Below are 21,785 nucleotides of genomic sequence, written 5' to 3'. Positions count from 1 at the left end.
GCTGGACATAAGACTAGCAGTGCACTAATCTGATACTTGGCATCAAAATTCCAGTGTTACCAGTAAATTCTGAACTACACATGAAGCAATATATAGCAGATACTTTGTCATTATGGTTAGAGAATAACAGATACTGGAAATACGTACTTGCCACTGAAAAGTTGTTGAGTGGATATGGCAGATCCACATCCTGGGGCTTCTCCTTATAGCCTATGAAAGAGCCATCTGTCTTCAGCAGGAAGTATCTTGGCCGCCAGTTTTTTATATATTCTCCTACAGGAGGGAAAAAAAAAATGTTTATTAGTACTCTAGAAAAAAACCTTTGATATTAAAAAAACATAACACATTACCAGTGTCTAGCATTAATTATAGCAAAATCTTTTCAGATGTTTTCAGTTTACAAAGGAAAACTCAACTCCCTCCAAAAGAAGAGAAAATGGAATTGCAGTGGTAAGCCTGGACTATACAACGATGCCTCTGGAAGAAGAAGCTCCAGGCACTGTATAGTAACATTCCATAATTCTAACTTCTATCACACTATACTCTTCAAAATCCTACATCTTGGCACCTATAAACAGTTTGAAAATCGCTGCAGGCGGCAATAAGCACTACAGCTTGACTTTTAATAACAGAATGAAATCTAAACTACTACAAGGTAGATCATTTATCCTGCTGAGCCAAAGCAAAAACCATTCATTTCCTCAAAACATACCCTAAGCAAATACAAGAACATTTGGCGTAATGGGAGAACCTACACGAAATATACTTAACAAATATATCTGAAAGCAAAAGGAATAAAAAAGAAAAAGTGCAAGCCAATTACCTTTTAAGAGGTCAGTCCATCAGTAAACCCACCACCTCCATTTTCCCCCTACCCTAGTCTGAGCAGAAGATTCTGCTAGCCATGAGGTATTCAGGACCAGAAACATATAGAACGCAACAGCAAAAACACAATAGCTTAATTAATGCCACTTATTTGCTACTTAAGGATGAAAAATCTCTTTAATAGCACTATACTTTACAATGTCACATCAAATTTCAGCACCAATTTAATTTTAAAGTGCAATTACACAGTTAAGTATGGGTGAGTTTAGATCTGCTCACCTTTCCCTGTCTTTGATGTCTATCAACTCTGCAGAGTAAATAACATACGTACAAGTACTTACTAAGAGTTTAAATAAGTCACTGTTTCATCATTATACAAGTGAATGTTTTAAGAAAAAAAGTGTATGTAACAATGCAGAATTTCCAACCATGCCTAGGACTTCTCACCGTTTGCAAAAGCTCAGAACTGACCAGTCCCAGGACTGCACTGGTCCTGGGCTAAGCCCAGCCCTTTTTAGTGCCATTTACCACCTCAGCACCCTGTTAACTGTAGCTACGTACATTTTAGACAACTCAAAGGTCAGAAAGAAGTTTACATCTATCTGTAATTGGCGATTACTCCACTAAAGGCTAATCTAAAAATTCATTCATCACATCTCCACCTTCCTATCAGAGCAATCAACTAATTGTCACTGAAGTTCAACATGGGAATTGTTAACAAGGCCTTGCTGAACTTGATCACAACTTATAAGGATTTTGACGATACCCATGGCTTAAAAATTTACCTGCAGCCATTAATGTGTCCAATTTCCAACATGTATTTAAGCAGAGGAGCAGGGTAGGGAGTAAGAGATGGAGAAGAAGAAAGAGAGAGAAAAATGAACACCAGGCTATTCGAGCTGACTTACATTTCCTGACCCTCAGTAACAAAACTATTCCTATTTAGCCCTGCTTCTAGATAGCCCTGCTTCTATCTAGATAACCTCTAGATAGCAGGGTACCTGTTTGATTTTGTTATCTAGACATTTTCATATAAGTAGAAAGAAAATTGAAAAAGTCAAAGTGTTACTTAATTTGACCACAAAATTAATCAGAGCAGATATTGTGCTAGTTACATTTGTATTACTCAGAACTTTCTGTCTCAGGTCTCTGGTGCTAGTTCAGCTGGGAACATCCCTACTGACATTGCCAGTCTGAAGTGACTTCTCAATGGCAAATCCCAGCTAACATAAGAGCAAACAATAGAAAAACAAAACAAAATACCAGGTATAAGATATTTGTAAGTCTGAGAAGAAATACATGTGCAGTAGGGGAAAACAAATGTGCAACTTTAATAGCAACAACAGTGAAAAACTATATCCTCATTACATGAAAAGGTGAAGACATTTCTTGAATTAAGTTTGCTGAATACTTGAAAACAAAATAATCATAGGCCTAAGTAATGGTATGACTCATATTTTAAGAATGTTTAAAATATGCCCTGTGACAAATTTGCTGAAATCTGCATGGACTCAAAAGTTGAAGGCAAAACAAAACCTCACTTACCAGATCATCCAATATCAGTTTTATATTAACATCCTAGTTGCTTTCTTAAACAGACCATAAAAAGAATCTTTTGTACAATTCTAATAAAGTATATCTTATTTAGTTGTAACACTACTGTTAAGAGAGAAAGTGCCTGTTACTGGGTTTAAAATCTATCAAAATCTTAGTCTTGTCTAGAAGGTGCATTAACTGGAAGGCAGGCACCTAAAACTACTGAAGAAGAATTCAAGGACAGCATGGAGAGAATACCAACATGCCTAAAGCAGGTCAGCCATCCAACGGTTCAGATTTCAAAGACAGTCCTCCTTTCTGTAGGGAATAAACTGGACAGGGAGATAAGCAGACTCTGCTCTAAGAATCAGGGCTGACAGGGTAAGTACACTCATTAGTCACTTCGGGAAAGAAGAGAAGCCTTGGCTTGCTTGCTTACACACTCTCCAGAGCTAAACCTGTAGAAAAGGAGACCGTGCCCTTACAGACCCAGCACACATTTCACTGATCACTTACTCCCTCTTCGCCTCTTAGGACAACACTTTAGATTGCATTTGGCTTCTACTGGGTACTCAGAGCTCCTTAATCAGAAAACCGAACAGACATCTGATCATCTACTGAGTTATGCAGCTGATGTTCTGCCTGGAGAAGAACCATTAGGAGGATATGACTAGCACTTCCATGCTCCTCTGAAGAGAGCTAGCAACTTTGGACAAAAGCTAATCACAAGAAGATATAAATATTGAATGACATATAAGTACCAGTTTATCCATGAGCACAGCTGTACCTCTGTCTTCACCCTGCATACTAGAGCCAGACACAGGACATGTAATTTAAAAGCAATTGCAAAACACTATGACTTCATAAGCATCCATATATTTCTTTCATAGATGTATTTCTTTGAAGAATGTTTCTCCTAAATTGCTCCCCAACATGAATCACAGTCAGACTACTTTTTCAAGACTTCTGTACAAACACACACACACACAAAAAAAAAACTAGTTTTGTCTTGAAATGACAAATATTCCAATCCCTCTTCAAGGCCTATACATGAATATTTATCATCTGCCCTTTATTTATTTTGTAATTAAATTAACAAATGGGTGAACACTTTTGAAGGCTAAAGTAAACAGCGGTATCAGTGAACAGTTCACTTAGCTGCTCAAGTGGTTTAATGGCTCTCAAGATGCACTCTAGGTGCTCTCTTGTAACTACATTCCTTCTACATAAGCTGCTTAAAGATGGAAAAACATTTTAGTACATACTTCTCAATAGACATGTGCTTACTGAGCTGCTTTGAAAGATAAATCCTTACTTTAAAGATATTTGGAGTGTATGTTTATCAAATACCTCAACACAGGCAAAGAACAGGAAATTTACATGTGAAATTCATTAATTCAAGTGAAAAGAAATGCCATGAAAAAGGAGAAGTCCAGGCAGGCTAACCAAACCACAAGGTATTCTGACGATTTAATGAAATGGAGCTGTGGTACTTAAAAAAGCAGTGGATCTGCCATAGAGAATTAATCAGTTTGTACCCTTGCTTCCTGCTGAGTTAATGTAAGCTAAATTATTATTTTGCTTAAATTTACGCTCATCTAAGTTGAAAGACACGTTCTTTTAGGATCTGTTTATTAGACAGTAAGAAGAGGTCTCCAATTTCAACCACTGCAGCGAAGAAAGCCAAGGCGTTCCTACACAATTTTAATTCTAGTCAAAGTTTTTAAAGCTACCTGAGAAAAGAGGCACTAGAATATATATCTCAGATATATACAGACAATAAATACATACACACACAGCTATTAATTTAGAATCAGTTTTAAGTTGTTGGAGTCTGCTTTTTTTAATAACTACTGAGAGAATATACCCAAAAGATGAAATAAGACAGCAGTACATTCTTGAAGTACTTGAAAATGCAACCTGATCTTCACGTAAAAAGCACCCTCATAACATGCAACTCTTTAATTAATGTTGTATTTAATAATACACTGGCTAACAACAGTAAGAAAGTGCTCAACAAAGGTTTGTTTAGAGCATGACCCTCGCGGCTGGCTCTGTATTCACCTCTGTACTGCAACCTTAATTATTTTTCTTTTTTGCCTTTGACAGCTAGTAACAAGACTCCTGCCTTCAGGACATTTCACAAAATATGTTTATTCTAGTGATGCAATGTTTGTAGTTTTGTTACTGCTGAGGAGCTTCACAAAGAAGGGCTTTCTAAGAAACCCTATGAGCAACAACAAATCCGTCTTAGACAAATGTATCACTCAAAGTTCATAGATTTTTTTTTTACTTCATCTCGGAGCTCAAACTCTGTCTTCAAACATATACTTCACCTCAGACTTGTTGGTTGCTATTGTTAGCCTCACCATTTGTAATCCTTAAGCATATGGAAATTTAGCAATTCTTGAAAATTATTGGGTAATTTAAAATTAATCTTACTATTAAAAACATGTATTTTTTAAAAAAAAATCACTTTTGCAAAAGATCTACTTTTTCAATATGTAAATGGTTTTAGAGGTGTGAAGGAAATGTCTTTAATATACAGTGCTGATAAGCAACAGAAACCTGAGTTCAAAAACTTGCTTCCTTAAAAGAAGCAACAGCTGCCACACAGACATAAGTGAGATTTAAGGGAAGGAGGGGAAAAAAAGGGGGGGACACCCAAACCCCCTCCAAGCAGAGCACACCAAAAATCTGCCTCTTGCCTGTGTCATCAATTTAGTAAAATGGATTTAGCAGAACTAATACACAAATACTGTTCTGCCTTCTCGTTTTCTTCTTCTTTCTTTTTTAAGGCACTTTTTTGTTAAATCGAACTCCGGTTCCCCTATACTAATGTTTAATAAACAGATGGGGAAAAAACCTGAATTTATCTAAAAGCATTAAACAAAATTATATAAAAGTAAATAAAACAATTTAACCATATGCAATTTTTCTTTAAAAGAAACAACTGTAATTAATGTCAGGTCAATTAAAATATCAGAAGTAATGCCAGCGGTTTTGAGACTGAATTTACTTACCTTGGCCCTCTGAGGGCAGTGTTACCTAACACACGATTAGAAGCATCAGCAGACTATTTGATTAAGTCAGTAGACACCAGTAAATATAAAGCACTTCTGTTAAATATTCACTTTACTTCTGATTTCATGATAACAAATTTGCAATAGTTCAAAGCTACTGTAAAAAAATAAGTGCTTAAAAAAACTAAAAACTATACCTGTCCTCATGATTCAATATAGGTCCTTCAATCTAATGTAAATGTGTAAATATACATCATGCAAAAGATTTGACAAAATCTTACTGCATACCACAAAATTAAATAAAACTGATTTTTCCTAACGTGCCTTAGCATTATAAAGGCTATTTCTATTATATACCCCCTCCCAAGTATTTACTGGCAGTTCAAAGAAAAGCAGAATTTGGAACTAACGTTTTTTGATTCTGTCTTTTATACTGTGAGACAGTGATTATTTATTTATGCTAACTTGTTTTCCCACAGTTCCCAGTAATGCTAAATGACATTTTGAGCACATCTGTACTTGCGTTAGACAAACTAATTTTTCCAGTCACAACTGGGAAATAGGAAATATTTCATGCTATGTATGGGCATTGGCTTACACCACAGTTAAGCTTCCATTAAGCTTCCTGCAAATTGGGGAATTAAGGTGAGAAAGTTCAAGCGTGGATATAAAGACTGGTCAATTTACGTTCTGCCATTCACAGCAGTGTGGCCAGAAACCAGTGAAAACCACACATAGATGGTAAGATTTTACAGAAGGCAGCAAGCAGCCTCAGGAACAAGCTCTAGAAGTTCCTCAGCTGAGCAAGGGGAGAGGAAAGCAGGGGCAACCCTCGCCTCCATGCCTGCCAAGATGCACTGAAGAGCGGGCAAACGATAGGATCTTTTTTTCCTGAAGCAATAGTAGGTAGTGACCAAAGACAAGGGCTCCTATTAGTAAACAGTCATTCCAAGTGGAGAGGTGGAGTCACCAGGCAGGACAAAGCCACAGTGTGGCTCTCCATTGACTTAACATGTCCCTCTGCAGCTAAAGCTACAGGGAGGACCAAGCTTCTCAATGGGAAGTTTTCCCCTGCTCTTACTGTGGGGTTTTCTTCCCCCCAGGCTCTGAATGCAACCTGCAAACGTGTTCCAGCTAGAGGTTCACTAGGGTTCAAATCACCACCCACCCTCATTTTTTCATTATGACTGCTGGAGTGAGTCAGTGTCCTATCTTGTATAAATGCAACAGTACTTCAGCTCCTGCTGTTTATTCAACCCTGTTGCATTAATAATCTTTTCTCTTCAATACCTAAAAATCTAGAGGAAAACATTCAATACCAGCGAGACATACCATTATTCAAATGTCAATGCAGTTTTCGAATTGGGCATCTACAATATCCACACTAAATTACTGATGTGTTTTGGCATCTCATGGAAAATAGATGTTCACAGCACACACTCAATTTTCAAATGCACAAAATTTTGTCCTTTTAAAAAATCGTACAGAAATAATGTTAGCTGACATCCTGACAAATTAAGACTTGACCTTTACCATGCCCATTTTGAGCCAACAGGAAGAAAAACTTGCCAGTTTCAACAACACTCTCACTTCCCCTTCATTCTTGAAGGGTAAGAAATAGAACAATAAATAAATTAAATAAAAGTTGATATTAACACATGCTGTCTGGAATAACACAGTATTGCATCAGCATCCCTGAACAACAAAGGAGATCAATATTTTCTAAATATGCCTGCTATTCAGGAATGGAAAACCAAGGCCTGTATCCCAGAAACATTTAGGGACACTGCTCACATTTTTAAAACTTCTTTCTTGCATAAGGCTTTATAGGGTCAGAGACCAAAATGCAGCTATTTAGCTGCTTCTCAAAGCAGTTTTGTAGTTTTTAATAGTATTGAGATGTATTTGTGGTAAATGCAAATAACCATTTTAGAATGTTGCCTCACATAATTTTTTAATAGCTAAAAACCTTCACATTCTCAGCCCTTTTAAATATTTATAATTTTTTATATAAGGCTATCAGCATCAAGTGCTACTTCATATAACAGAAAAAATATTACTTTCCTTCCTTCTGTTTTTATCAAGTTCTAGTAGACCAAAGGATCTTTTTCAGATTTTGAAAATACTTCAAGAGTAGGACAAGCATACAAACATTCATCTATAAATTACACTGAATAGACAGTCAGCTACAGCAGCAACAATTTAAATTCATGTACCAATGTATATATTAAATCAGATCATTACATTTTAAATTTTTTTTAGACGTAGCTAGCATGAATTAAACATCTTCTTAATATCCTCTTACAACTTTTTGTGAAACACCCAACTCTAGTTTACACAAGAAATCTCAAACTTTGTTTGCAAGAGTATGATAATTTGACAATAGCATTACCATTCAGCTGAGCTTCTTTGACAGATAACGTGTTGACAAAAATTACGTGACTTTCTCCTCTTAAAACTGGTATATTTGCTAGCATGTTTTCGCAAAGCAAACTGTCTCACTATTAAAACTGGCACATTGCAATAATTTTAAAGTAGCTCCTCTGATCTTCCTCCTTGTCACGAGGTGTGTTCCTAGCCCCCAGACCTTGCCAGGTGCCAAAACACTAGCACCAACATTGTTCACCCAAGTTTCTTCCTAAGGCATATCACTAAAGTCAACCTTTTTGCTTCATCGTTTAGCCCGCATGATTTGCAAACAATCAGAGATAGGCAGAAGCATTCCTCAAACTGCTTGAGTTGAAAGAACAGCTCCATTGCTGCTGTGCACATCAGGAGAACTCCTTGGTGGCCTGAAATGCTTCATGATAAGCGGCGATGCAGCACTACCCAGAGTAACTTGGATGTCACACCACCAATGACAGAACACAAAAAACAGCACAATTCTGTGGAGGAGAACCAACAACCCAACTAACAGGCAAAAAGCAATTCTCCATTTGCAGTGCTGTTGACCTCTGTCTGGGATGAGATGCAGAAATCAGTACTTGGGTAGGAGGCAGCCTTACCTGAAATTTCAGTTAAAATTAAGTTGACATAATCTAAAACTGGCTTCTTTCATTCAGCCACGGTAAAGATAAAAGGGGACATCGAATGTTCCCATCAGTAGTTATTGTTATCAATAACCTACAGACCTGATGCTTAGTAGAACTGAGATGGAAGACACAAGAAAAGGAGTTCCCTCACTTTTGGTGAGTGGTTTGTGGGAAGGTGTGGAGAGGTTCATTCAGACAATACTTAAATCATGCTGTGACTGACCAAAAAACTCTGATAGATACTGCTAACTGTAAGACAAGCCTGCAACTTCAACCACTATTTCATCTTCCATTTTTTAGTTCAATACATATATCAGAATGTTGAATGTGCACACAATATTTAAGAAAATTCATTATTTTAAAGTTTCCATTTTTATCTTTAAAGTAAGAGATCACCTGGATATGACAACGCTTTCATTTAGCCTTTTTATGTTAACTTAATTCCCCTCCATGATTGTATCCTTTTTCATGTTTCTTTCACATTATCCTGGAAACTCATAATCAGCAGAAATCACTGAAGAATAAATAAGAAGGGTTTTTAGTGGAAGAAAGAAAACCACGTTCCTATAGAACACTCAAAATTTATTATATGTGCAACTGTCAAACAGGAAAATATAAGTTATGCCTGACCAGCTCCTTGCCTTTGGAGAAAGAACTGAAAACAAGACCAAGTGAAAGAGAAAATTAGTTGCTAATCTCTTTCTAACCCCTAGCATTTACTTGTCTACTAATATAATACTAGACAATCACCGATTGGCACTTTCTGCATAAGAAAAGCTCAAGATGCAATAGTAGTGGTATGCAACGTATCAGTCTTGAGGTAGACGGACAAAGCTATATAAGAACTTGGATAGCACCTGTCCACCAAATGTCTGAGACTGAAATAACTGCATCGCTCTTTCGTACTTCCACAAGTACCAAATTTATCAAGTTGTTGATTGTTGTTTGTTTTTTTTAAACCCACCACATGGAGAAATCAAAAGTTTTCCTCCCTACAAGAAAAGGCTCTTTTTACGAATAAACAACAGAGACAGGGAAGATATTAAACTCCTGAACTAATTAACAGAAGTAACGGAGGCGGTGGGGGACAATGATAATTAATATGTACCCTCCTCCTAACCAAATCTCCACATACATTCATTCTGTATATGCACACACAACACCAGCATCATAAACCGTCTCAAGTTCTTGCCATTATTCAGTTCGACATCTGCACATGTTTATGCGTCTCTCCAAACAACCTCTTGAACACCCTGCTGGAGCTGTCATTTTTTTCTTCTCCCTATCTGGCAGATGGCAAGTCAACAATCGGCATCAACAGCAGCCGAATATCTCCCCCCTCCATCCGACCCCCCTAAACAGACACAATAATAACTTCTTTGTGCTTCCCCACAATGCAGCTGCTTAAACCATTTCGCTACAAGGCTGCTTTGCCTTAATAAAAAAAAAAAAAAATCCCTTCTGTCAAGTCTAAAAAGCAGCATAATGTTAAGCAAGCTAAAGCCACAGCACAGCTGCAAACGGGCAGACACATTGACAGCTCCTCCCTTAACAAAGCCCTGTGAATTGAAGGGGGTTCATCTGAGGCTCACACAGTAATTAGTATAAAAAAGTCCGACAGCCTCTATTATGCTAGGAAAAAAAAACTGGACAGAACTGGGCTGCTGTTTTGCGTCAAGAGTTCTGCTGCAGAGTAGATAAATCATGTTGGGTTTTTTTCCTCTCTTTTTAAAGACAGTAATAAGGAGGATGAGAGAAGCTAATTTGAAAACTTGGACACAGTAATTGTACCATATGGTGAGCATTTATCCCTTCTGAAATACACGCTAACAGTCACTTACATGCACAGTGCTTTGTTTTACAGTTGTTATTCTCCCTACCATATTCATAAAATGGATCTGAATATCCGATACTCCAGAGAAGTTGTGTGTAATTAGCAGCAAAACTGCCTGAGCTTAATATATTGGCCTACCATAGCAATCTAGTTAATTGCGGAAAATCCCATGCCCCCAAATTTAAATAGTGTCCACTTCAAGGATTTTTTATTTCTCCCAAACTGGCTAAATATCACACATAATAAAGTTCAGAGAAGTAATTTTTGACACTAATACTTCTTGATACTGTTGGATCTAAAATGCATGGGTGGGAGGTATTTTCCTTTTCATCCATGCAGAATAGAAGAATTAATTCAAGAACCATTTAACAGTAACCACAAAATATTTCAGTTCCAACATACTTGGGAAAGGAATTGCTCTGTAAACTCCAAAGGTGAAACTGAACTTCGGCACGGGGCACGGGAGGGAGACAAAGACTTCAAATCGGCTCCCACACCTCCACTCCCATTTTCTTCCTGGATCGTATTTTCCAGTATTTTTGTTAGCAATCCAAACACTTCATTCATAAGGAGCTTCAAAATTTGGAAAATATACCATCCAGCCCTCAGGGTCTGCCTGCTCTTTACCATATACTTCCAGTTTTTCACCCTGTTTATGCCACCAAATCACCCTGGAATCACAGAAGACAAGGAACCAGTGGAGCAGAGCTGGGAAAATGTAGGCTTCTTTTAATAACGGAAACACTTTAGTTGAATCACAAAATTAATAAATCTTGCAAGTAGTCCCTAATGTAGTGAATTTCCACGCAAGGGAAATAAAAAACTCAAGCAAAATAAAAGATTAAAATTTGGTGAAAAATTAACCAGACATAAAATCAAGCCTGCAACTGAGGATAATGGTATTTGTAAAGAACCAGAATGGTTTCTTTCTATTGGTCTTTACCTCAGAAGACAACAACAGAAATCTGCTTCAGGTAACAGACAAATGCTTTCACTGTCTCTAGACCAAAAAGGAGATACTGGAGCAGCGTCCTAGGGACTAAGGAGTCCCAGAACTAGACATAATACCTCCAGAATTACTAAGAAATTGTAAGTGAGGTGAAAACTACCAGCAAAAACCAGCTATCCTTCAACGACGACAGTTAAACTGAAGGACTATAAATGGAGAATTACACCCCACACCCCCAAGAAGAACCAAAAAAGGTTAAAAAAAAATAAAAACAACCTTGAAAATGTCAGGTCAATTGGCTGAATGGTAATTGAAGAAAACTGTTTGTTCTGGTTTCAGTCATACACTTAAATAACACAAACTGAAGCAAGATAAACAATGCAGCACTGCCTTTGAGTAGAAAAATCATGCCCATCATACATATGGGACTTCTTTCAGAATATCAAGAAAATAAAACGGATAAAGAGTAAATGACAATTTTTTTCCAACTTCCAAAAAGCTTTTAATAAGTTTAAGGAAACTGTTGTGTGGAAGAAAAAAAGCTATGTGGTGGAACAGAACAGAAATAGGAAAGTGACTAAAAGGAAAAGAGCAAAATAGGATAACATAGTCAAATTTCAATCCGTGATGCTCTACAGTTCTCTGTTAGGAATATTTTTAGTTAATATATACAACAATGATCTGGGATCACTGCTGCATATACTGCAAGACAGTAAAAGTATTCAAGTTTATTAAGAACGTGAAGACTTTCAGAGTGGCAAAGCTATGCCAGTGAGCTGAGAAACACCAGATGAAATACAGTGAAGAATTACTTGAATTAATAAACAGTCACAGGAATAACCTGAAATACTCATAACACCGTGTTTAGTTTTAAATTAACCACTAAAGAGCAATTAATGTAACCTTTGCTTAAGTATGCAGTACTGAGAAGAAAGAAAGAAAAATACTATCATTTGTGAAGTTACACAATTTTAGGAACACTGAAAATATTATTATTCCACAATAAACACTAAATTACAGTTTTTCTAACTATATTTTAAAAATTGACAAGAGAACAGAAGAGCTTCAAAGATAAAACACGGGGGTGGGGGGGAACAGAGTTAGAAAGAAGCAGAATGAAGAGAGAAAGACTAGATTAGGCTTCGGTTTCAAAGGAAGGACCACGACAAACGGATTTAATGACACGAATGGCCAATAGTAGAATATCAGTCATGTCACAGGAACACATTTTCAGAAGAGTTTAGGCACAGATTTTCAAACATTCAGTATCTACAGTTCTAGCTGGATTCAGTAACATTACCACGTAACCAGCAGTTTGCACCATGGCAGTGCCAGCCACTCTCCCACCGTTCAGCACCCAACACCTACTAGCACTTTTAGAAAAAGCCAGCCTCTCCTTGAACACTGCGAGGCATCTCCAAACTTGTGTGAGCACTTTTTCTTAGAAAATTAAAATCTCACATTCAGGAAATTGGAGAAAACGTTCAACATAAGCAGGTTCTTCTTTTAAGTGCTATGCATTTTTGGCCAAGCACAAATCTGGTACTAGCCAGGGAGTATTGATGGTGAACTAAAGTCCCAGTCCTTGGCCACTTTGGTTCACCTTTATATAAATATAATCTACTACCAGCACAGTGCATTTGGGAAGGTGAGGAACACTTGCAAAGGATGCATGCAGCGCATCCCATGCCCTACTCCACTGCGTCACTGGCGTGCACGCAGCTGAGGCAGGTCTACAAAATGATCTAACCGAAAATGCACCCGAAGAAAATAGGTTTTGACCAGATCAGAACAATTCAGCTCACTGCACAGCTAGTGTCAGCACAAAGGAGAGACAGGGAATAATTGGCTGGGGGCAAGAAAGATGCAAGGGAGAAGGGGCATCAGCACGAACTTATGCAAGGTTAAGTACTGATTAATCAGACTGCTAGTCTACCATGTGATTGCAATTCTTGTTTTCCAGTTAAGCTAAAACATCAGAATCAAGTGATTCAAATTTCTAAGATCAACTGCATCTCTAAGCAAAGATGCCACAGTAGTTCTGACGCAGTATTAAACCAAGAATTTCCGTAATAAAATTTCACATTCCATACAAGCAAAGTATAGTCTTTGTGTATGCGTCCGAATATATTCTGACACATTTTCTTTACACACGTACACAAAAATTATAAAAAAAACCACCATAAACTATAAGGAATATGTACAAATCTCTGTTCTCTGGCAAATAATTGAAGAACACTTAGAATTTGAAAAAAGCGAAAAATACAGTACTTTGACATGTATCTGTGAAGCAGTTATTACAATTTAATGATATGAAGAAAATCTTAGCAACACGGAGATCCCAATATAAACTGATTTTCTGAGTTAGCTGTGCAATAGTTCTCATACTAGAAACAGTGCCAAGAAGATAAGAACAATTTGGTCAGTATTGTCTTAAATTTGTAGCCTATAATTAAAGTAATAGAAGCCCAAAAAAAAAAAAAACCAAAAACCCTCAAGTTTTTAACCTCAGGAGTCAACATATTTCTAAAATATTTCACTGCCTTAGAATTAATAAAATTGCTTATAAAACCCACATAAGCATGATAATACAGTTCAATTTTAATACACACATTTTACAGTATTTTATCTTGCACGATTTTATTATATTACAACTGCAATAAATAGTCAGGTGAGGTGTTAGAAAGTCTTTTGCTTCAAGTTTTTCCAGTCCTCTGAATTAAAAGAAAGCTTGACTGATAAGCAGAAATTTGAAAATGTGGACTCCACAATTTTGCTAGCACAAAATTTTTACCTCATTTTCAGTCACGTTAGAAACTTTTAAAACAAAGCTAGAAATAATGAACCCCAAAATTCCAGCCACAAGATGGAACTGAAAGATGACCAACCTGGATAAGACATATAAATTTATCAAGCCAATCTCAGGATGAGGTTTGTTACTGTTTTTCCGCTAACAGACACACATTTTGTGGTTTCTCCGCTATGAGCATACATTTTTTCCTAATCTGAATTACTGAAGTTTTAATGACTGAGCCTCCAAAATAGTTGTGATGCAAAAGGCAGTCTAATAACTTATAGGATGACTTTAAATACATCTCAGCAAACTCTGCAATTATTTTATTCAATGCAGAAGTCAAATTTCATACAAGAGAAAACACTGATAATCTCTTCCTACATCTGGTCTTTCTGAAATTCTGATTATACATACAATAATTAACTGGCACCAAATATTTAACATTTGTGACACCAAAATAATAGGGGCCAATAGGGAACCGTAAAATATATTTGCATTACTATTGAATTAACTAAACAAATTTGATATGGTTTTAGTGGACAGTTTTCTTTTAGAAAGTAAACAGCACAATTTTCTAATTAATAAAAACAAAATGGAAACTGACTTACAACACTGACTTCAAAATCCTTGTGAAAGTCTGTACTGGTGATGTCACAAATGCTGTCACATCTGAGCGGGTATTGTCTGTAGAAGGTTCAGAAATGTCCATTTTAATCAAAACATTTATTAGAGGTAGTTGTGTCTTTGTTTTCATTCTAATGAATTATAAAATTCCTTAAGATCATGGCTGCAACTCCTTTTAAAAATAATAAATTAGGTAAAATCTAAATAGCTGAAATATAAGCATCTGATCTATAATGGTTATAGAAATGCATGTAAGAGTGAGGAGAAATCCATACTTTATGCTTCCATCAGCCTTTAATAATGTTTGCATAACACTGATGTAATACTCACGTTTTCTAACTTGCTTGAAACGAACTACAAATTATTTCCTCAGAGTACTAAAATGCCAGTACAACAAGGCAGAAAACACAATTTCTCTAAGCTTGAAGTTATTTTGAAATTAAACCTTTTAAAGTCATGGTACTTCGAAGCCACATATTATTTTCCATTTCTCCCCACTGCAAAACACTAACTACTAAACAATTCCTTTTCTTATATCAAGAAATCCTCACATCACTAGTCCAAATCCCAGAGACAGGGACTTTAAAGAGATGGGGACACTCGTTCACTTAGATGCAAGCTGTAAGTGTCTGGGAAAAAAACCTTTTCCTTCTCTCCTTTCTCTCTGTGCAATCTGGGAGCACGGCACCGCCAAAAGGACCACGGTGTACTATGGGAAGGGATTTGAGCGGTGTCGGTGCCTGAAGAACTCTTTAACATTCATCTTCCTATTTAGAGCGTTTATAGCATAACTGTTTATATAGTTAAGTTTCTTTAGATGTAAGTCATCTACATTCTATAATCATTTCTGTATGTCCCCAGTAAAGATAACCAAACAAAGAAAGAAGACTTTCCAATAAAGATTTACAGTGAGAAAAATAAATTCAGGTACAGAACTTCTTAAAATGTCTTCTAAAATTTCATATCTGTGACATAAGAACTGGAACAAATGACAACAGAATAAAGCTATGCTTTTATTTCAAATTCCAAAGAGGAAAAAAAATAAAAAACTCTCATGCCAGAATGAGGTAGGAGGACATATGGGCAGTCTATCACCTGACTACCAAACAACAGTACTAAAGCTGACACATGTTTGTTAATCCCGAGAGGTAAAACGCTACTTTGTCTTCCAGGGGTCGTGCCGCAGATGAGTGCCCGTTATGATGCTGATGCATTTTCCCATGCTGACGTTCCCCAGGGAGTTTGAGTTCCCCATCAGGGAGAAGTGACACAAATTTTTCATCTCCTCTAACAGCCTTCCATATTTTTGTTTACCAAGTGCGCACACAAGAGTAGCAAGCATCAGCAGCACAGCTGAAATAGTTTTAACAAAAGCTTTTCTTCTGGATGTCTACAGTTTAATTCAGTTAAATTTTATCCCAACACTATTTAGTTTTCAGTGACAGCTTAATCTTGTACCAACAGATCACGATTTGATAGGGAATGACTGGAATTTAGTGACATGATTAGTGACATGATTATTGGTTACAGACAGCAAGCCCTCTTCAGATGATCTGAGATGATGAAGGGAAGCAACATCTCCCAGAGATCTGGGCATTCTCTAAGTACTTTTTATCTTCGTGTGGGGCAGAATAAGGTGGAGTCAAGGGATCAATGATCAGTAAGCTATAGAAACACTCTAGTGCTCTAGAAGTTGCTCATTCTCCTGAAGTATGTCTGTTTTCAGACTCCTCCAGTTCCAACAAGACCTCTCAGAGAACTCCAGGTGCAATTTTTCATTATACCACAGCTAATCTGCCTGAGGAGAAGCCCTGCCTCCTCCTCTCCTCCTTCCAGTCCTGCAGTCCAGTGGTCTCCCTTGTCTGATCTGCCACTTGTGCAGCTCAGTAGCCCAAGGTAAACAACAACAACAACAACAACAACAACAACAACAACAACAACAACAACAACAACAACAACAACAAAAGAAGGAGGGGGGCAGGGGGGGAGGTAGAGAAGGGCAGGAATGGGACAATTTCCTGCAAGATCAGATAACTGACCCCCACCAGCTGGCAAGTCTTGCTAAATTCATCACAATCATGAATATGTTCCCGGCAGGGTCCATCTAAACCTCCTCCTTCATCACCAGCATACCACTAGATCTGATCAGGTATAAAAAGCGAACACCCTCTGGATACTGCTTTCAAAACTTCTCTCCATGACACACTGCGCATCTGTTTAAATGATCTAGTTATGTGAGTTACCAGTGGGAGGGCTGTATCGGTATCTATTGTTGGTTGTACAAGCACCAAAGCAGACAACATAGAGGTAGGGTTGTTACTATTTCTGCACTTTCGCCTAAGGAGGAAAATTAACAGTGACTTACACAATACCTTTAGCTCACTCACTCTCTCTAAATATGTATTTGTGCACAACAAATACACAAGCACACATTTTTATTCTTAACCCAGCAACACTCCATGTGCTAGAGGAACTGCCTTTACAGTGGCTTTAAACAACTCCATTTACTTAATGTGTCAAAACAATATTAAGAAATTACTACATTATTGTGAATCAGGACCTTCACACAGAAAAGTGTAAAGGACTAATGGGCTTAACTTAGCATAATGAGAAATCAAAAATACACAGGAAACAAAGTATGTGGACACACTCAATAAGAGAGCTCTCTGTCCATGATATTGAGTGCAAAAGTGCCAAACTGCTGACAACAGCAGCACCCAGCTAAGACTATGAAACACACTAGGAACTACAGTAATCTAATATTTTAACATTGATACAGTATTTCTCAAACAGCATGTCGGCAGGGTCCTTAGCAAAGAGCAACTGGAGTTTTACTATTTCATTTGAATAACACCCTGAGCAAGTCTTGGACAAATTCTCAACAAGTTCACATTTCACTGCTAATCTGAGTATATTGTGTGCAAATCTGTATAGGAGATTTCGTGATTTTTATTCATGGTATCATATATTTTAAGACAAAAAGGAACATCTCATCATTTCAGTATGACCTCTTCAAGGGAACAAGCCACAGCATTTTCCCCCGTTATGCATATACTGGCAAAAAACTATTTGGTTTTTTAGTGCTGCTCTTCCAAAACACACTCTGTCTTGTTTTGAGGGTATCAAGAGCTCTTCTTAGTATTTTTCAGATCTTTCTCTTAGTCACCCTCTCCTTGGTTCTGAATACATCTGGATTCAATATTCAGTCATAGAGCTCCATTGCTGCTTATGCTGCTACATTAAATAGCTCTTTACATTTTTCCATTAAGGTTCTTTCCCACAGCAAGGCAACCTCATACCCCTCAATATCCACACAGGTTCTCAGAATCTCCTGTTCTAAAGTCATCCTCTCCATTTTTCTTCTCTACTGTTTCTCCAGAATGCAAATAGTCATTTTAATATTAAATTTGAACAGAGAAACTGGAACAGAACTCATAATTCCCATCTCCTTATGCTAATTTACTTCTCTGTATTCTTACTATGCATCTTGAGAGGCTGCAAGGAAACCATTTTCTGCAGGACTTGACTAGGAACTCTCAAGAATTACAAGCACTGAAGAACCCAAAGATTTTCTTAACTCAATGGGTTTCAAAATTTTTCAGTTCATAGAACCCATACATCTTCCAGCAGGAACATGGAGTCCTAAATACCAAAAGAAGTACTGTGTCCTATACCGTGGACAAGTTGGCTGGTTTCTTTCCAGTAAACTTTTGTAGACTCTTCCAAAGCAGTCCACAGATCCTCCTGGATCTGCAAACAGGATGGAAACTACTATTATTACTTTTAATTACTATTAACTTGTTATTTAAAGTAACACTACTTCTCTACTGGAACATTTCTCCACCTCCCAGGAATCTATCTGAATGCTTCATGAATAGGTTTAGCACTGGAGTGGAAGAAAGCTGCCCAGTAAATCTGATATGCAAATATTCAACATCAACAGAAAAATATAGGTAAAAATAAGTTTTAAAAAAAAAAAAAAGGCAAAGGACAAGCTCAAAAGACCTTTCAAACAGGCAGAAGACTACTGAAAATACTGTAAGGCCAGGAAAAATGGCTGCCAGAATTCAAAAAGAAAATAAAGCAGGTCTCCCTTCCTCTCCCTCCCCCCTGCCAAAATCCACCTGGATGCCTTAATGGAAAAGTTAAAAGATTATTATAGAGAAAAGGTCAGTATTAAGAATGAAAAGCTTGCCCAAATAAGGAGGAAAAGTAAAGGCCATAAAATACATCAGGGAAATGTAAACACAAAATTAAGAGAGCTAGAAAAGAATTTGAAGAGCTTCTTGCAAATGACGGTCATCATCAAAACTGGGAAGCCAGACAAGAAATCAGTAGGACGGCTTGATAAAGGCACAGAAGCAGAACTCAAGGCTAACAAGGCCACAGCAGAGAAGCACTATGAATTATTCACCCTGGTCTTTATTGCTAAACACACTGGAAAGATACCCAAACCCAGACTATTCCCTGTAGTAGACAAGTGAAGGCTAAATGATTTAATGTAAACATGTAGGAATTATTAGATGTCAGTAAGTCACCAAGACTGGATGACAGTAAGCCAGTGCTGAAGGAACTGAAATGTGAAACCTCAGAGGTGCTGGCCAAGGAGTGCAACCCATCACTACAAATGGTCACACACACAGAAGACTGATGGATTGCCAACACAGTTTCAAACAAACAGATACTCTAGAAAGGATCCCAGAAACTACCTGTGAGTCTGACTCCTGCTTCTGGTAAGTCACTAGAGTCTAAAATAAGTATGATCACAGAGCACATGAGATTACATGGATCTGTGGGAAAGAGTCATCATGGCTGCTGTAAAGGAAAAGCCTGCCTCACTAACCTGATGGAGTTCTAAAACGCAGGCAATAAACATGAGGGCAAAGGGCATCCTGCAGGCATAATGAGTTCGTCAAGGTTCCTCCCCAAAACAATTAAAGAACTCAAGTTGCCATAGGATGGGAGAAGAGGTTCTTACACAGTCTGAAAGTTGGGTAAGGAAGAAGAAACAAAACGTTAAGGTTTAATGGTCACTTTTCAGCGTAAGAAAGAGTCAGGAGGTTCCCCAGGGATCCATGCTGGCATCATTTTTATATGACATCTTCATCAATGACCTGGACAGCGGTGTGATCCATGAAATCTTACAGATTTTACACTGAAGTGGATAGTCAAATGCCATGTCTAAGGCATGGAAAAACAGGAGGATCTTACAAAATTGAGCAGACAAAGATGACAAATGAGCATCAGGTACATAAGCATCAGGTAGTGTATCTAGGGAAAAAATAATCTAAATTATGCCTCAAAATGTTTATCTTAGAACCACACATTATAGTGTAGTTGAATCCTGGATTCACCACTGACAGCTCTATGAAATCATAAGTTCATGTACAGCAGCACCCAAAACAACCTGACAAAATGCTGGGCATGTCAGAAAGGATACTGAGAGCAAGAGAAAGGATGCCATTTTGCTGATACAGAAAACACGGCTGTGCCCACATCTTCATTTCCCTGTGCAGTCGCATCTCCACATCTCAGCAATAACGTAGTGTAATTAAGAGAAAATACAGAGAAGGGCAACCAAAATGATCCAGGGGATGGAGCAACTGCCTTTTCTAAGAGAGAGTGAAAAGACAGGCGCTCTTTAGTTCGGAGAGGAGAAGGTCGAGGTTTACAAAATCATGAAGGCAGTAGGTAAGCACAGAACTGCTGTGCACCTAATACCACAAAACAATAGTTAGGGAGCTTAGTGAAACAGGTCCATAAATGGGTACTAGAAGGATCACACAGAGATACACCATCTAACTTTACTAATACAACAGTTCTAGACACTGGGAAAGTGCAAGGGGAATGAGAGGCCAAAAAACAGCCAAGCTTGCAAGCTTTTCCTAAACATCTCCTCTGCCGCTGCTGCAGACAGAATACTGGCCTAGATGGGCCACTGGTACAACTCAGTAGGCTATTTCTTATGCTTACTTGAAAAAAGTTTTCCCAGTTTGTAAGCCAACTGCCTTGCAACAATTTAAAACCATAATTTCTTCTCTCTGCCGTACACATGAAGAACAGATTATAGTATCACATTCCTTTTCTTATTTAGCCTCCATACTTGCAATTCATTCAACCTATACTCATAGGTCACACTCCCTAAATCGCTGTTCACTCTCATTACTGGTCTCTGATATAGTCTTTATAATCCTGAACTGCAGCACCCAGAAACAGATGCAGTTGTCCAGCTAAGACCTTAAGTGCTCAATGAAGCAGAAAGATGCATCTTACAACTCTATTACTGTTTATGCATGCCTATGTTTGCCTTCTCCACAACAGTGAGATATAATTAATATCCAGTTTGTGACCCATGGTACCTACTGAACCTTTTTCTGAAGAGCTATTTACCTAGCCACTCGTTCTCCATTCATTTTTTTGTAATCATTCTAAATGCATGTAAAACTTGCTCCCCCAAACACCTTCCAGCTCCTCACACACCACGTCTCCACATTACCAATACCATTCTGAATTCTAATCCCATCCTCCAGCACACCTGCAGTCCCTTTCATTTTGGAGACACCTCAAAACATTAATAACCATTCTCTTTTCCATTACTCACCTCATCAGTGAACGTACTGCCTAGGCACAAGCCAGGGAAAAGCCGAACAAAATTCTGCTCCATATTTACCTCCATTTTGATACCGAACCTTGAATAATTGCTCAGCACAGTTTTCTAACAGTTTTGCTCTTAGAAACAAGTCTCAGTTGTTTCATCTAATGTATGGGTCCCTCATTCCGAGAATAACATTTTCATAAGGGAACATCAAAAACCTGACTAAATCCAAAATACAACATCCAAAGCTTCTCTCCTATACACAAAGACTGCTACCTTGTCAATAAAAGGAAATTTGCAGAGTTTGACACAATTTAACCTTCCCAAATCCACAGTGACTCATCTCATTTTCTAGATGTTCATAAATAGTCTACTTGTTCTAGTATTTGCCATTAAGTTAAATTGATGTTAAGCATTTTGCCATATCAAAACACATTTTGTTTGAATGTAAAAAACATGAAAAGCAATCCAGATAATTTTCAGTGTTATTTATTACATTACAGTCTATGCTATCCATTAATTTTATCATCAATGGTTTTGTATTTGTTTTCTAAAGTACTAAACCTGTCAAAT

The 21,785-nt window shown here is 37.5% G+C and overlaps 1 protein-coding gene across 3 annotated transcripts in view; it reads right to left on the bottom strand.

Moving 5' to 3' along the window:
* Positions 1 to 21,785, bottom strand: part of AKT3 (AKT serine/threonine kinase 3) — a 153,397-nt gene that overhangs the window by 71,010 nt on the left and 60,602 nt on the right. For 2 of the 3 annotated variants that reach the window (XM_075089395.1, XM_075089394.1), the window contains exon 3: positions 148 to 273. In XM_075089395.1, coding sequence (XP_074945496.1) covers positions 148 to 273 — 126 coding nt within the window. Of the gene's footprint in view, positions 1 to 147; positions 274 to 14,601; positions 14,678 to 21,785 lie in introns of all 3 variants that reach the window. The other variant, XM_075089396.1, reaches the window with a different exon arrangement.

The sequence above is a fragment of the Phalacrocorax aristotelis genome, chromosome 3, assembly GCF_949628215.1.
Source record: "Phalacrocorax aristotelis chromosome 3, bGulAri2.1, whole genome shotgun sequence".
Taxonomy (NCBI): Eukaryota; Metazoa; Chordata; class Aves; order Suliformes; family Phalacrocoracidae; genus Phalacrocorax; species Phalacrocorax aristotelis.
This window is presented reverse-complemented; position numbering and strand designations above follow the sequence as displayed.